A 16,352-nucleotide genomic window follows, 5' to 3' on the forward strand; every position below is an offset into this window, starting at 1 on the left:
TTTCTAGTGGTTTACTGGAGATAGTCTCACGGACTTTCCTTCCCCGGGCTGACTTTGAACTGTGATCCTCAGATCTCAGCCTCCTGAGTAGCTAGGTTACAGGTATGACTCACCAGCACCTGGCTAGTTTTTTGGTGTGTGTGTGTGTGTGTGTTTCTCTGGTTCCTGCCACAACCCAAAGAATAAATTCAAAATTGGGTAAAGAGCAACTGCTATGTGGCTGCTGTTCCTCTTTCATGGAATTTACTGAATTATCCAGGTTTTTGGTGACTAACTAGAGCTAAGAGTCTCATGACTTCCCTATCTGGTCTCACTTCAAACAAAGATCCTTAGATCTCAGACTCCTGAGTAGCATATTACAAGTGTTCGCTACCAGCACCCAGCTGGGGTATTTTTTTTTTCAATTTTGTGCTAGTTAACATATCTCATCTAATTGTAGGATATTAATGTTTTTAAAAGACATACTTTATCTACCATTGAAATTATACTGCCATCTGGGTGCTGGTGGCTCATGCCCATAATTCTAGCTACTCAGGAGGCTGAGCTTTAAGGATTGCAGTTCAGACTCTTATCTCCTGTTAAACCATCAGAAAACCAGAAGTGTTACTGTGGCTCAAGTAATAGAACTAGCCTTGAGCAAAAAAGCTCAGGAACAGCACCAAGACCCTAAGTTCTAGCCCCAGGACCAGAACGCACGCGCGCGCACGCGTGCGCGCACACACACACACACACACACACACACACAAATTACTTATATTCAAAGTACAGCAAAGCCAGACAGATTGTGGGTTAGGGAAGAGAAGGGGAGGGGGCGGGGGACACAATAATTGATGGGAGAAATTCAATTAAAGACAGGTTACAATAGGCTTGGTGTCCCTAACAACTCAATAAACTGAAATTCCAAGAATCAAGGTTCAAAATCAGTCCAGGCAGAAAAGTTCACAAGGTTCCATCTCCAAAACAATCAGCAAAAAGCCAATGGGCTCAGGAGGCTGAGATCTGAGAATCGCAGTTTGAAGCCAGCCCTGGCAGGAAATTCCATGAGACTATTCAAAAAAGCCAAAAGTGGCGCTGTGGCTCAAATGGCAGAGCACTAGCCTTGAACACAGAGAGGTTCAGGGACAGAGTCCAGGCTCTGAGTTCAAGCCCCAGGACTGGCCAAACACAAAAACAAAACTGCCAGTATGGCTCAAGTGATAGAGTGACAGTTAAGCCAAGTGCAAGGCTTCCAGTTCAAACCCTAGCACTAACAACAAAATATTGACAGTCATCAGATACAAAAAGGCAAATAAGCACATGTATGATGCTAGATATTATTTAATGAAAGGAAAGCAAATTGAAACAATGAGCTTGCATTATATATCCCAAAATGACAGAATAATTTTTGCAATGCTGAGTATAAAACCCAGCCCTTTGCCTGGCATCAGTGGTTCACACCTGTAATACTAGCCAGTCAGTAGGCTAAGATCTGAGAATTGCAGTTCAACATCATCCCTGGCAGGAAAGTGTATGAGATTCTTTTTTTTTGGGGGGTCCGGTCGTGGGGCCTGAACTCTGGGTCTGGGTGCTGTCCCTCAGCTCTTCAGCTCAAGGCTAGCACTCTAACCACTGGAGCCACAGCACCACTTCCGGCTTTTTTCTTTTTGCTTATGTGGTGCTGAGGAATCGAACCCAGGGCCTCAGGCATGCAAGGCAAGCGCTCTACCACTGAGCTACCTTCCCAGCCCAAGTCTATGAGATTCTTATTTCCAATTAACCATCAAAAACCGGGAAGTGAGTCTGTGGCCAAAAAAAAAAAAAAATCCCAGGAACAATGCCCAAGCCCTGAGTTCATGCTCCAGAACTGGCAAAAATAAATAAAAAATAGGGGCTGGGAAGGTGGCTCAGTGGTAGAGTGCTTACCTAGCATACATGAGGCCCTGGGTTCGATTCCTCAGCACCACATAAACAGAAAAAGCCGGAAGTGGCGCTGTGGCCCAGAGTTCAGGCCCCACGACTGACACTAAATAAATAAATAATAAAGATATCCCTCAAGTATGCTCTATCACTGAGCTAGACCACAATTCCAAACTCCTTAAAATGGGTATATACAATAATACATTAGAATGTACACACAATGTGTAATATATATCATATACAGATGCATTACATATCAATTATTTGCCGGTATTAGTGGCTCATGCCTGTTATCCTACAGACAGAAGGCCTAAAATAGGCAGATCTCAGCCCAGTAGCACACCCAACTAGATAGTATCTCAAAAATAACAAGCATAAAAAACAGCTGGAAGTTGTAGCTGAGTGGTAAAGCCCTTAGCAGGCAAGCACAAGGTCTTGTGTCCAAATCCCAGTACAGCAAAAAAAACTCACAATTTTTAATCAACATTAATTACTTTATTACCACCAAAAATGAATCTTTTCATTTTGAGAGAAAACAAAGAGCTTTATGTACATACATGGTAGGGTGACTGTCTGAGATCCTTATGTAGCCATAGTCTAACTTCAGACAACTTTGCAACCTCCCTACCAGCCCAGAAGCACCAAGGTACCCTCATCAAAAGGGTAAAGTCTGAGAGACAAAACACATGAGACTCTTTATTCAACAGCAGCTCCCTCTTGAGGGCATGTATTTCCTCCTGTTCTACTTCACCCCTTTCCCACACAGCCTTTGTAGGCTACAGCCTGGTGCAAGAAAAGAGCATCTTTCTAGATATACTTATATACCACCTTTGAGGGCACAGTTTGGAGGTGGAGTCGCACAGGACACTTGTAAAAGTGAGACAGCAGAGTCTCGCTGTAGCCTATGAGGAAGTAGAACTTGTGTGCTGGCAGCTGCCTGAGGACCAGAGCACAGATCTCCACTTGATTGACACGGCGCTTCAGGACTATCTGGTCGGCCAGGCACCCTGGGAAGGTACCTAGCATGAACTTGCGAAGGAAAACATCCTCCACTGTTCGCTCTGCAGCGTGGTCCTCCCCATCTAGATTACCTGAAGAGATGGGAAGGCACAGTCAAATCTTGTTGTCCAGGGAGCTGCCAAGACATCCAAGAGGACTGGGGCCCTCAAGGTCCCAAGCACCTTCTCTTTTCTTTTACTAATAGAACACTTTAAAGTTTGAAGTACAGTGTCTCATTAATTCCTAAGCACATCCTGCAGGGAACAAAATGGAAATGACACAACATCTGTCCCTTTTCAGTCTTTCTTGTTGTCTTATAAAAACACAAGTCATCCCCTGAGTCAAATAAGATAACTACCTTTGAAATTAGGGGCATTAGTTTTTCATGAACCAGGGCCATAGCTTCTACCAATATTCTCAGTGTGTTGTTGGAATCCTGATATCTAAAGCCCCTGCAGGATGTGTCAAGAGTCTCCACATCCAGGAATTCAGAACAAGAACATGAAGTGACAGGCTGAGAACCAGAAGCTGCATAGATGTACATGTGCATTCTTTAGTGAAGCTGGGGGTCAAACCATGTTTTAAACAAGTTCCCTCAAGTCAGGCCAGGCATCAGTGGCTCATGCCTGTAATCTACTCAGGAGGCTGAGATCTGAGGATACTGCTTCATAGCCAGCTGGGGGAGGAATCTATGAAACTCTGCTCCAGTGAACCACCAAAAACAAAACAAAACAAAACAAAAAACCTTGCAAGCAAGCTAGGTAGTTTCCTAGCTTTCAGCAAAAAAGGTCGGGAGCAGCACCCAGCCCCAGGACAAACACACATACACATAGATGTGCACACACACCTGAAAAATATGGACTCAAAGAATGAGAACTGACATGCACGCTGGTAGAAAAGATTGCCTTGGTGGAATTGTGCTGTATTCACCGTGCCTTGACTTACTTAGGGCACACTTTTCCACGTTGTAATTGCCTCTGAGCCATTTTATATTCTGGTAGGTTACAAATGACCAACAGCAATGCAAAGTTCTGTCTGCAGAGGGTCAGTAATTTATTTTCAGTGGACTTTCCGATGAGTCCCTGATACCCACGGAAAAAGCAGGCTTTGCATTCACGTGAAATTTCATTCCAACATCCTGACGGGCCGTGCTTGCTTCCTACTTCTTGGAGCAAGCTTAACAGATTACTAGTTCTACCCTGAAGATCATGACTTGTGCTCACTCGGGCTGCGTGGCAATCAGCCCGAGGGTCGGTCCTGCGGCGCCAAGAGCCCTCACCTGTGTGCAGGGAGAGCCAGCCCTTGCGGTGGGCGATGTGGTGCGGGGCGTGCGCCTCCTCGTAGCTCACCGGCTTGTCCCCTTTGCCCACGCGGACTCGCGCAGCGCGGTTCTGAGAGCAAAGGGACGGTCACTGGGCAGAGGTCACCCGCGACCCGCACGGCTGCCGCCGCCATCCTCCCCCCCCCAGGCCCCGCCCCCGCCGCCATCCTCCCTCCAGGCCCCGCCCCCGCCGCCATCCTCCCTCCAGGCCCCGCCCCGCTGCCATCCTCCTCCCAGGCCCCGCCCCTGCCGCGCATTCTCCCCCCCCTCCCCCAGGCCCCGCCCCCGCTTCACCTTGGCGCAGACTACGGAGGTGTGGAAGGCGCTCCAGTTGCAAGGCAGCTCCCAGTTCCAGAGCAGCACCTGTAGGAGAGGGGCGTGAGAAGGAAACCCAGAAGCCAGGCCGACTCCGCATGCCGTAAGGCCCACTCACCCGCCTCCCCACACGCTGCAGGCATACGGAGGCCGACATCTTGGCCCAGCGGGGCGCGGGAGGAACTACGGCACTGCAAGAGTGGGACTCGGACGAGACCAAGATGGACCGTGCGGGGGGTGGGGCGGGAGGAACCACTGCACAGCAAGGGGGGTAGACTCGGAAGAGACCAAGTCGGCCCGCGCGCGGGGGCGGGACCCAACGGGGCGCGGGAGGAACCACTGACAGCAGGCGGGAAAGACTCGGAAGAGACCAAGTCGGCCCGCGCGCGGGGGCCGGACCCAGCGGGGCGGGGGAGGAACCACTGCACAGCAATAGTGGGACTCCGACGAGACCTAGTCGGACTGCGCGGTGGGGGTCGGAAGGAACCGCTGCACAGCAAGCGGGAGAGGGGGAAAGGACTCGGACGAGACCTAGTCGGCCCGCGCGCGCGCGGAGGAGCGGCTCGAGTTCCTGCCGCGGTTTCTTGCGGCGATTTCAGACAGGGAGGCAGACGTGTTTCCCACTCCCACAGCTCCTGTGAGGGCTGTGGTGGAGTCCTTAAAAGCAGGGGAAAACGCGTCGACCGGACCCCGGCCTGATGGGGGCCTTGCGACCGGCGGGAGGAAGCTGGTGTTTTGCTTGTCTTAGCATTTTGTGTTGTTTCGCTGTCCCCCTGGTGTCACAGGAAACTTCTCCACGAGGTGGGAGACAACGTGGAGAAATTCAGGGGCAGAGTCTGGCACAGAAACGTGTGGGGATATTTCAGAGCCCGGAGTATTCAAGCGGGAGCGTACAGTGTGATTGGTATCCCGCAGTGATCATCGCCGTATGGAACAGTGGGTCCCTGGGTGCCCTATTTGCGCGATAAGCGCTGAGCGCTGGATCAGGTGGGTTTGGGGTTGTTTTTTTTCGGTCGGTCGTTGCGCCTGAACTCTGGGCCTGGCCGCTGTCCCTCAGCTCTTCAGCTCAAGGCTAGCACTCTACCACTTGAACCACAGCGCTTTTTCTGCTTATGTAGTGCTGAGGAATCGAACCCAGGGCCTCATGCATGCGAGGCAAGTGCTCTACCACTGAGCCACCTTCCCAGCCCCCTGGAGTCAGATTCTTATATAACAGTTCTCCCAAAGTTGAGTCTTAGTGCCAGTATCCATACAATGGACTTTAGAAATAGTTAACTGCTTGTTAGATCTGTTAAGATCAAGAGTATTTAATAATCAACAATGGCTGCTGTTGGTTGGGTCAATATGTAAATCGTGTGAAATTGGCAGTATTTGGCTGAGGCCACTACTCACCTGACCATTCTTGCACCCTGTTCTTGGCTTTGGGAGGGGAACTAGACAATCGTCTATGGAGAAGGAAATGGAAGCAAAGGTGAAAGGTGAGTTGTCTGCAAGGATGTTGGGCAAAGGCAGAGAGCAAAACCACAGCCTCTTGGCTTTAGTTCATTTCCATGACCAAAATTCCTTTTGCCTCTTGAATCTGGAACATCAAAAAATCCTTAATAATGATTAGCTGAATGGCATAGTGGTAAAAGGTTGCCTAGCAAGTGACAGTAATTTTTAAAGGCCGTAAACCAGATGTTTATAGGCTCACATTTGTAATCCTAGCTACTCAAGAGGTTTGAGGTTCAAAGCCAGCCTGGGCAGGAAAGGCAGTAAGACTCATCTCTAACCACCAGAAAATTGGAAGTGGTGCTGTGGCTCAAAGTGGTAGAGAGCTAGCCTTGAGCAGAAGAACTTAGGGACAGAACCCAGGCCCCAAGTTCAAGCCCCACAACGGGCAAAAAAGGGGGGGAGAGGAGGGGTCTTTCGTCTTCAACTCGCTAAGGATATTTTATTCTTAATTATTCAAATTGACCTACAACTCATCCAAATATTGGTTAAGCAGACAAGAATGCAATATGCTCTGAAATCATAATACCTTGCCATTCTTTTTTCCCTTGACTTCTAGAATTTGAAATCATTCTCCCTTGGCTTCCTTGCTCAGCTAGTGTTGTACCACTTGTGCTATGCCTCTAGCTCAGCTTTTTACTGGATAATTGGAAATGGAGTCTCTCCAACTATTCTTCCCAGGCTGGCTTTGAACTATGCTCTTTTGAATCTCAGCCTCCTGAGTAGTTTATAGATGTGAGCCACAAGTACCTGGCATAGAACATTTTTAGGAGTCTTTCACTCCTATTTCTGGTATGGGAAGCAAGAAATTTTTCCCGTCTTGATTTTGTTACACTAAAATGAATCCTTGTTAAACATTTTTTAATCCTCTAAAAGTTTTTTCTTTTTCTTTTTTTTTTTTTTGTCCGTCGTGGGGCCTGAATTCTGGGCCTGGGCTCTATCCCTCAGCTCTTCAGCTCAAAGCTAGTGCTCTACCACTTAAGCCACAGCACCACTTCCGGCTTTTTTCTTTTTGTTTATGTGGTGCTGAGGAATCAAACCCAGGGCCTCATGCATGCAAGGCAGGCGCTCTACCACTGAGCCACCTTCCCAGCCCAAGTTTTTTCTTCTTTTTTTTTTTTTCACAAATAAGCCTTTTATTTGTCACTATTAAAACTCTGGATTTTAAACAGATTCTTGGACTGGTGGTTCGTATCCATCAGCTCGCTCGACTTTAGCACCAGTCTCGTCACCAGTAGCTTTTCCAGAACTACCACCTTCACCATGAAGTTCCATGAGTTTTCCCAATTCAAACTTGGGCTTCTTCAGCATTTTTACTTTTCTAACGAAGACATCATGAAGTGGATAAATAGACTGACAAGCCTTTTCTATGTCTTTCCCAATGCTGTCTGGAATCAATTTATTAACTACTTCTTTCAAGTCATTTGTCTGTACTTCTCGGGTCATGATTTCCATCATCTTCTTCCGGATTTGGCGGACCTGCTGATGCTGAGCATAGGAGGTCTTGCGGATCTGATTGTTGCGTTTTTTAGTGAAACCAACACAGAACAGACGAAGCAAATAACCATCTGTAGTCTTGACATCAACATGAGCTTCAATCATGGTCTGCCACTTTTTGACCATAGAGCACATTTTGTCTTGGGTGAGATCCATGCCATGGAAGTTGGTCAGGCAGTTTTTGCCCTGTACGTCCTCAGTAATTAGCTTGAATTTTCTAAATGCGACTTCATCATTCTGCAGATCAGCAAGGCTCACTTCAAACACCCGACCCTTGAGGCCATCAGATGCGATTTTGGTTCCTTGAGTCCTCGTGACTAGTGTTTTCCCAATATTCCTTATATTGAACATGGCTGGTGCTTTCACATAATACCAATCCTTCTTCGAAAATGGATCAACCACTTTCTTCTTGGCTCCCTTTTTGCCGCCTTTTGTAAGGCGCTTGTTCTTGCCTACCGCCATGGTGCCGGTCTGAGAGCCCAAGTTTTTTCTTCTTAAGATTTCATAAAGTATGGTAATTTTGTAGTTCGATAAATTGTATTAATAAATAAAATGTGCTCAAACATAGTGAGCAACAATGGATTTGGCATCTGCACTACCCAGATCCAAATTTTGTGGACGCACTTCTCGGCTGTAGTGTACATGAAACAATTAACCTGGGCCCAGGTTCCCCCATCTGTAAAATGGAGACAAAGGGGGAAAAAATGAAACAGGTTGCAAGCACAATGTAGCTTAGCATGTGTACCATTCCCCCACCCACAAAGAGAAAAACAAAAAAAAAAGTGGAAATTATACTGCAAAATGCCCCAGCAGAAAGAGCACTTAAAAATGTTTTCTAGGAACAATGGAGGGGGTAACAATGTTCAATAGGAAGTGTACTCATTACCTCACTCATGTAACTGTAACCCTCTGTATAGTATCTTTACAATAAAAAATAATAAAATTAAAAAAAAATGTTTTCTAGGACTGGGAAGGTAGCTCAGTGGTAGAGCGCTTGCCTTGCATGCATGAGACCCTGGGTTTGATTCCTCAGCACCACATAAGCAGAAAAAGCCGGAAGTGGCGCTGTGGCCCAAGTCGTAGCGTGTTAGCCTTGACCTAAAGAGCTGAGGGACAGCGCCCAGGCCCAGAGTTCAGGCCCCACACCGGCAAAAAAAAAAAAAATTCTAGTGTTTTGGGTTGTCTTCTCTTTTTGGAGGGGGAGGGAGGGGAATTGGGTTAGGTTATAGGATTTTTTTTTCCTGGTCCTAAGGTTTGAACACAGGGCTCTACCACTTGAGCCACAGCTACACTTTGAGCTTTTCTGAGTAGTTTATTGGCGGTAAGAGTCTCACAGGGACTTTTCTGCCTGGTTTCACTTCAAACCAGGATCCTAAGATCTCAGCTTCCTGAGTAGCTAGGCTTATAGATATGAGCCATCAGTGGCTTGGTATTGGATTTTTGTAGCTACACATCTTCTTAGATAGATAAATCCTGATCTGAGAAAAAGGGGAAGGGGAAGAGCAGATTCTGGGGCTGAATCCTGAATATAAAAAGGCAAAGGTGACAAAGGCGGAGACACCTACTAAGCTGAGGTGAAGGTTGCAGCAGAAGAAAGTGCCGGACAAAGGCATGAATATTGTGAGAAACTTAAGTTTCCCTCCATGCAATAGACAGTGGCATAAATCTGTGCTTTCTCTCTTCAAGCCACTTGTCCCTTTAGCCTGAGGTGCCTCCCAGGAGTCCCAAACCAATCTAGGTCTTTCCAAGAATGACAAGGACTATTTCAGTGGCAACATTCCTGTCTTTCAGGTAACCTATTACTTACCCTTTGTTTATACCTTTTTGTTATCAAAAAGTTTCAGCCAGTTGCTTGATTTGTGAGAGTTATATTGGTATATTTGCATGATTAAAATAATTTAAAATGGTAGTTTTTGTTGTTTTTTTCTTTTGTTTTTTTGTCTGTCGTGGGGTTTGAACCCTGGGCCTACGCGCTGTCCCTGAGCTCTTCAGCTCAAGGCTAGCATTCTACCACTTGAGCCACAGCTCCACTTCTGGTTTTCTGGTGGTTGGAGATAAGTCTTGGAGTCTCAGGTACTTTCTGCCAGGGCTGGCTTTGAACTGGCTTTGAACTAGGATTACAGGCATGAGCCTCCAGCACCTGGCTAATATGGTAGTTTTGTTGTTGTTGTTGTTGTTTTGTCAGTCTTGGGGCCTGAACTCTGGGCCTGTGTGCTGTCCCTCAACTCTTCAGCTCAAGGCTAGCACTCTACCACTTGAGCCACAGTGCCACTTCCAGCTTTTTCTGCTTATGTGGTGCTAAGGAATCGAACCAAGGGCTCTATTCATGCAAGGCAAGCACTCTACCACTGAGCCACCTTCCTAGCCCTAAAATTATAGTTTTTATATATTAGTATGAGTTGTCACATTATTTTAGGTCACTAATGAAGTGTGTGTGTGTACGTGTGCACGCGCACACGGGTGACTGCCAGGGTTTGAAATCAGGCATGCACTTGCTAGGCAGGAGCTCTACCACTTGAGCCATGCCCCCAACAATTTTTGCTGAAGATTTTTTGGTTATGGTCTTGAACTCAGGACCTAGGTACTATCCCTGAGCTTCCTTGCTCAAGGCTAGCACTCTACCACTGAGCCACAGCTCTACTTTCAATTTTTTAGGACATGAGTCTCACTGCCTTTCCTGGCTTTGAACTGTGAGCCTCAGATTTTAGCCTCCTGGGTAGCTAGGATTTCAGGTGTGAGTCACCAATGCCTGCTTTTGCTGAAGGTATTTTTGAGATTTTCCCCCATCCCTAGGCTATTTTCCACTATATACCTGCTTCATGAGTTGAGAGAGGGGTCTTACTTTTCCCCTGGGCTGACTTTGAACCATAATCCTCTCAAATCTTCAACTCCCAAATAGCCGAATTACAAGTGTGATCTACCATGCCAGACTATCAATGGGGAGGGGGAGTATTGTGCTGGTCCTGGGGCTTGAACTCAAGGCCTGGGTGCAGTCCCTGAGCTTTTTTGCTCAAGGTTAGTGCTCTACCACTTGAGCCACAGCTTTACTTCCAGCTTTTTGGTGGTTAATTGGAAATAAGAGTCTCACAGACCTTTCTGCCTGGGCTGGCCTCAAACAGTGGTCCTCAGATCTCAGCCCCCTGAGTAGCTAGGATTACAAGCGTGTGAACCACTGGTGCTCCATTTTTATTTATTTTTTTTTGGTCCAGTCGTGGGGCCTGAACTCTGGGCCTAGGCACTGTCCCTCAGCTCTTCAGCTCAAGGCAGCGCTCTACCACTTGAGCCACAGTGCCACTTCCAGCTTTTTTTTTTCTTTTTGCTTATGTGATGCTGAGGAATCGAGCCCAGGGCCTCTTGCATGAAAGGCAAGCGCTCTACCACTGAGGCACCTTCCTAGCACTGGTGCTCCATTTTGGAAATCTTTTTTTTTGGGGGGGGGGGGTCCAGTTGTGGGGCCTGAACTCTGGACCTGGGCACTATCCCTCAGCTCTTCAGTTCAAGGCTAGCGCTTTACCACTTGAGACACAGCGCCACTCCCGGCTTTTTTTTTTCTGCTTATGTGGTGCTGAGGAATCGAACCCAGGGCCTCATGCATGCAAGCCAAGCGCTCTACCACTGAGCCACCTTCCCAGCCCTGGAAAATTTTTAATGGGATCATTTTTGTCTTTGTCTTCAGCTTATTGGTGCTTTGATGCATCCTGCTTCTTCCATCCATCCTGCTAAGGAGGCAGTATTTCCAGGAGTTACAGATCAAAAGACAGAGGCTCTAGACTGTAGTGATTATAGAACTTGCAGGTCTTTTTTTTCCAGAGCAAGTGCTCTTCCCAGGTTTGGGGTTCCACTACACCAGTTTGTGAGGTGAGGGTTCAGAGCCATGTTGGGATTGGGGTGGTGACTTGGTCTTTGTGGCTTAGAGTAGATTTCAACTCACCCTCAGGAAATGCCTGGGTATGGAGTGGCCACACCCAGGAATGAGTCACCCCACATGAATCCCAGAGGCTATTTCCCAAAGCCAACCACTGAAACCTTCTAAGTTAAGGGAGGAAGGGGTCTCACACCACAGCATGTACACCCAGTGAGCTACCCTGCCTCCTCTCACCTTGTTCTCATTCATGCTCTCTCTCTTCCCCTCTCCCCTCTCATAGTCTGGAGACAGTGGGCTAAGTGTGTGTTAGGACCAAACTAATTACTGACTCTAAGTTTGGGACCCTGAGAACATCAGAGTGGAGAGCAATTAGAAGGGCCAAGTGCCACACTATGACCCTGTGCTAAATGTCAGAACCCAAAGGTCCCAAAACTGGACCTAGGGGATTACCCTCACTTAAGATAGGATTGGGCTAAGGATGCAGCTCAGGCCTGCCTAACATGCACAGGCAACCTAGATTTGGTTGCTAGAACCACAAGAGAAAAATGGAAGAAATAGGTTCTTGAAGCTGTGTTCTTTTTTTTTTTTTTTTTTTGGGGTCCAGTCGTGGGCCTGAACTCTGGGCCTGGGCGCTGTCCCTCAGCTCTTCAGCTCAAGGCTAGCGCTCTACTACTTGAGCCACAGCGCCACTTCCGGCTTTTTTCTTTTTGCTTATGTGGTGCTGAGGAATCGAACCCAGGGCCTCGAGCATGCAAGGCAAGCACTCTACCACTGAGCCACCTTCCCAGCCCAAGCTGTGTTAATTCTTGACATAAAAGGAAGCTTGGGTGGAGACAAAAGGTAATAAGGACCAAGCTGAGAATGTAGCTTAGTGGTAGAGTGCTTGCCTAGCATGTATGAAGCCCTGGGTTCAATTCCTCAGTACCACAAAAAAAGCCAGAAGTGGCACTGTGACTCAAGTAGTAGAGCACTAGCCTTGAACGAAGAATTTCAGGGACAATGCCCAGGCCCTGAGTTCAATCCCCAGGACTGGCATACACATACACACACAAAAAAATGTAGTAAGGACCTAGAAGGATACAGAAAGGCTGTGACTCTCAAGTGACATGAGGGTAAGTGGCCTCCACGGGCTCAGAGAGGTACCTGCCATACAAAATCAGGGCTAGCCAGGCAGGAGAAGGCACCATCAGACAACAGCATGGTAGAAGCCATGTATTCCAGAGTGTGGCTGCCACGGGCTGAGGGTTGAAAATCCTGAGCCACAGATAGGATCATTAACATCAAGGTCAGCTTGGCTCTTTTCAGCAGTTCTCATTCATCAGTGCTCATAAAACTGTACTCTAATGTAATTTTGCTGGTCTTAGAGGAACCCATGTTGACTAATATTATTAGACTCAAGAGAAAGGATTTTTTCTTTCCTGGGCTAATTCATCACCTGAGGAGTTGGCATAATTACAGTTCATATTACATCATTGCAGACTTCCCAGTACCAGCTTTGCTAAGCATATTTCAACAAATCTAAGATAACATCAGCTACCAGATACTTGTAAAGAGGCAGGCCAGTGCTCACTCCTGTAATCCCAGCTACTGAAGATGCTGAGATCCGAGGATCAAGACTTGAAGCTAGCCCAGGCAGGAAATTCCATGAAACTCCTATCTCCAATTATTCAGCAAAAAGCCAGAAGTGAATCGAGTGGTAGAGTGCCAGATAGCCTTGAGTGAACAGCTAAAGGACAGCACCCAAGCCACTGAGTTTATGTCCCAGTACCAACACTCACATAAAAGGTTCTAGACCAAGGGTCTGGGAAGGTGGCTCAGTGGTAGAGCTCTTGCCTTGCAGGCATGAGGCCCTGGGTTCGATTCCTCAGCACCACATAAGAAAAAAAGCCAGAAGTGGTGCTGTGGCTTAAGTGGTAGAGTGCTAGCCTTGAGCTGAAGAGCTAAGGGACAGTGCCCAGGCCCAGAGTTCAGGCCCCATGACCAACCCCCCCCCCCCAAAAAAAGGTTCTAGACCTGAGGGCAGGTGAGTGCCCTAGAGCTGAGGCTGGTGAAAGGACCAGGAACGGATTAGTCACTCTGACTACCTCCTAGGGGGAAAGGCTTGGTTTTTCTTGAAGTCAAGAAACAGGAGATAAGTGGATCCAAAAAATGAGGTACCTATACACAATGGAATTTTATATGGCAATTAGAAACAATAATGTCATTTGCAGGGAAATGAATGGAACTAGAACAATTCATATTAAGTGAGGTAAGCCAACCTCAGAGAGACAAATGGTGCATGGTTTTTCTCATATGTAGAAGCTAGATCTAAAAATACACTGGGACATGAAAAATTATACAAGACTTTAGGCAATCACATAGAGTGAGAATAAAGGAGGATATTCTTAGAGGAAGAACCCAAAGGTGCAAAGCCTATGTGCATTTGATCATATAAAGTAATATATTGAAATAAACTTTAAAACAAAAAACCAGCTGGGCACCGGTGGCTCACACCTGCAATTATAGATACTCAAGAGGCTGAGATCTGAGGATTACGGTTCAAAGCCAGCCCGGATAGGAAAGTCCGGGAGACTTTTTTTGTTGTTGTTGTTCAATAGCTGAGCATTTATTTGAAGTATGATTGATTACCCATAAGCACGCTGTGATTCCAGCTGAGTCATCATTCTCAGGATTTGGTAGCTCAGATCTATGGGCAGTCCCGGAGACTTTTATCTCCAATTAACCACTCAGAAAACCAGAAGTGCCACAGTGGCTCAAGTGGTTGAGCTCTGGCCTTGAGCTGAAGAGCTCAGGGAGAGCGCCCAGGTCCCGAATTCAAACCCCAAGACAGACCAAAAAGCCCAGGGCCGGTGGCTCACAGCTGTAATCCTAGCTACTCCGGAGGCTGAGATCTGAGGATCACGGTTCAAAGCCAGTCTGGGCAAGAAAGTCTATGAGACTCTTATCTCCAATAAACCACCAGAAAACCAGAAGTGGCACTGTGGCTCAAGTTTTAGAGTTCTAACCTTGAGCTAAAGAGCTCAGGGACAGCCCCTAGGCCCAGAGTTCAAGCCCCACAACCAATTAAATAAGTAAATAAATAGATAAATAGGATAAAATAATGTCATTCACAGGAAAATGGATGGAACTAGAACAAATCATGTTGAGTGAGGTAAGCCAATATCAGAGTGACCTTTTCTCCATGATATACAAAGTTCGATTTTAAAACACAACCGGATATGACAAGTTATACAGGATTCTAAACACTCCCATATAGTGAGAGCAAAAGAGGAGAGTCTTAGGAGAAAATTGCCAAGTAGTAACACCCAAGCACCTCTTGATATGTATATAAAATAATATACATACTGAAAGGAACTCGAAAGATAAGGGGGGAAAGGCCGATAATTTCTTTTCATTTTCTGATTACTCTCTTTTTGTTCGGTCATGGGACTTGGGCTCTGGGCCTGGGTGCTATCCTCAGCGCTTCAGCTCAAGGCAAGTGGTCTACCACTTGAGCCACAATGCCACTTCCAGTTTTCTGGTGGTAACTGGAGATAAAAGTCTCACAGACTTTCCTGTCTGAGCTGGCTTTGAACTGTGATCCTCAGTTCTCAGCCTCCTGAGCAGGATTACAGGCATGAACCACCAGCGTTCTTTACCTTATATACAGTGTACACATGCACATCTAAAAAAAGGTCGAGGGAGGACACAGAATCAGTGGAAACCAGGAGAAAAAGTGCAGCAGGGGAACCCAATGACTATACTAGACATGGATAAAAATGAACCAGGCACCCTCCCCCACAGTGTAACCCCGCTTTCACTATATTTGATGTCAGTATAACATGTGGAGGAGACGGGGACAAACAAGTCGTTTAAGGATTCAGGTGGACCTGTTGCAACAATGAGAAGTACAAAATGTCATGTCAAAACCAGCTTTACAATGTCGGTGTGGTGGGGGGGGGGAGGTGGGGTATGATTGGGCAGGAGGGAGGGGGGAGGCTGGGAAGGGAGGTGAAGGGTAAACAAAGGAGGAGGCTGCAATGCTTGGTAAGAAATGTATGCATTATCCTGCCCATGTAATTGTAACCCCTCTGTACAGTATGTTCTCAAATAAAATAAAATTAAAAAAAAAAAAATGAACCAGGCAACTTGTGGGCAGAGATGGGAGGGAGGGAATGGGACAGAATGAGGCAACAGGTGTTATTATGCAAAAGGAAGGAAATATACTTACTGCCTGATAAAGGTAAAGGTTACCCCACTGTATATCACCTCTAAAACAACAACCAAGTAGTTAAAAATAAAATTTAAAAAGGAGCAGGACCAAGTGGGTCAGTACACAGCCCCTCAGACCAAATTCTTCCATACAGGTGGCTTCCATCCTGGGGCTTCCTTCCATCAGCTACAAAATGGGGCCATGGTGCAGGTACGTGTGTTACTGTGAATACATTTAGCTGTTTCCTGGTATCCATGATAATTGTCAAAAGAATGGCTTTTAATGGAAATGGCCACATTTTTTTTTGCAATACTTGAACCCAGGACCTCAAGCATGCTAGGTAAGTACTCTATCACTTGAGCCATACCTCCTTACTTTTTTTTGTTTTGTCAGTCGTGTGCTTGAACTGTGGGCCTGGGCACTGCCCCTGAACTCCAGCTCAAGGTGAGCACTCTACCAGCACCACTTCCCGTTTTCTGGTGGTTTATTGGAGATAAGTCTCATGGACTTTCCTGCCCAGGCTGGCTTTGAACTGCAATTCTCAGATCTCAGCTTCCTGAGTAGCTAGTAATACAAGCTTGAGCCACCAGCACCCGGCTCTTACCTTTGCATTTTTGTTGTGTTTTTTTTTTGTTGTTGTTGTTGTTGTTTTAATTTGAGACAGAATCCCAGTGTGCCACCATGTTGGGCAGAGTATCACACTGTTTGCACAAGTCTCCAGATCCCTCCTAGGACAACATCCTGAGCACGCAGGGCAATGAAAATTCAGAGACATG

The 16,352-nt window shown here is 46.7% G+C and overlaps 2 protein-coding genes across 2 annotated transcripts; both read right to left on the reverse strand.

Moving 5' to 3' along the window:
- Positions 1 to 2,576: 2,576 nt before the first annotated feature.
- Mrps24 (mitochondrial ribosomal protein S24) lies at positions 2,577 to 4,748 on the reverse strand. The gene is made up of 4 exons (XM_042702415.1): positions 4,650 to 4,748; positions 4,511 to 4,579; positions 4,175 to 4,286; positions 2,577 to 2,987 (listed from the first exon to the last, which is right to left on the reverse strand). Exons 1-4 carry the CDS (start codon positions 4,686 to 4,688, stop codon positions 2,704 to 2,706), a joined length of 504 nt encoding a protein of 167 aa, XP_042558349.1. The 5' UTR covers positions 4,689 to 4,748; the 3' UTR covers positions 2,577 to 2,703.
- A 2,383-nt stretch (positions 4,749 to 7,131) lies between these two features.
- Positions 7,132 to 8,020, reverse strand: LOC122128085 (40S ribosomal protein S3a-like). The gene has a single exon (XM_042702414.1). The coding sequence runs from the start codon at positions 7,979 to 7,981 to the stop codon at positions 7,187 to 7,189; it is 795 nt and encodes a 264-aa protein (XP_042558348.1). The 5' UTR covers positions 7,982 to 8,020; the 3' UTR covers positions 7,132 to 7,186.
- Between the last annotated feature and the right edge of the window lie 8,332 nt (positions 8,021 to 16,352).

This window comes from Dipodomys spectabilis, unplaced genomic scaffold (assembly GCF_019054845.1).
Source record: "Dipodomys spectabilis isolate Male_0828 unplaced genomic scaffold, ASM1905484v1 ptg000322l, whole genome shotgun sequence".
Lineage (NCBI taxonomy): Eukaryota > Metazoa > Chordata > Mammalia > Rodentia > Heteromyidae > Dipodomys > Dipodomys spectabilis.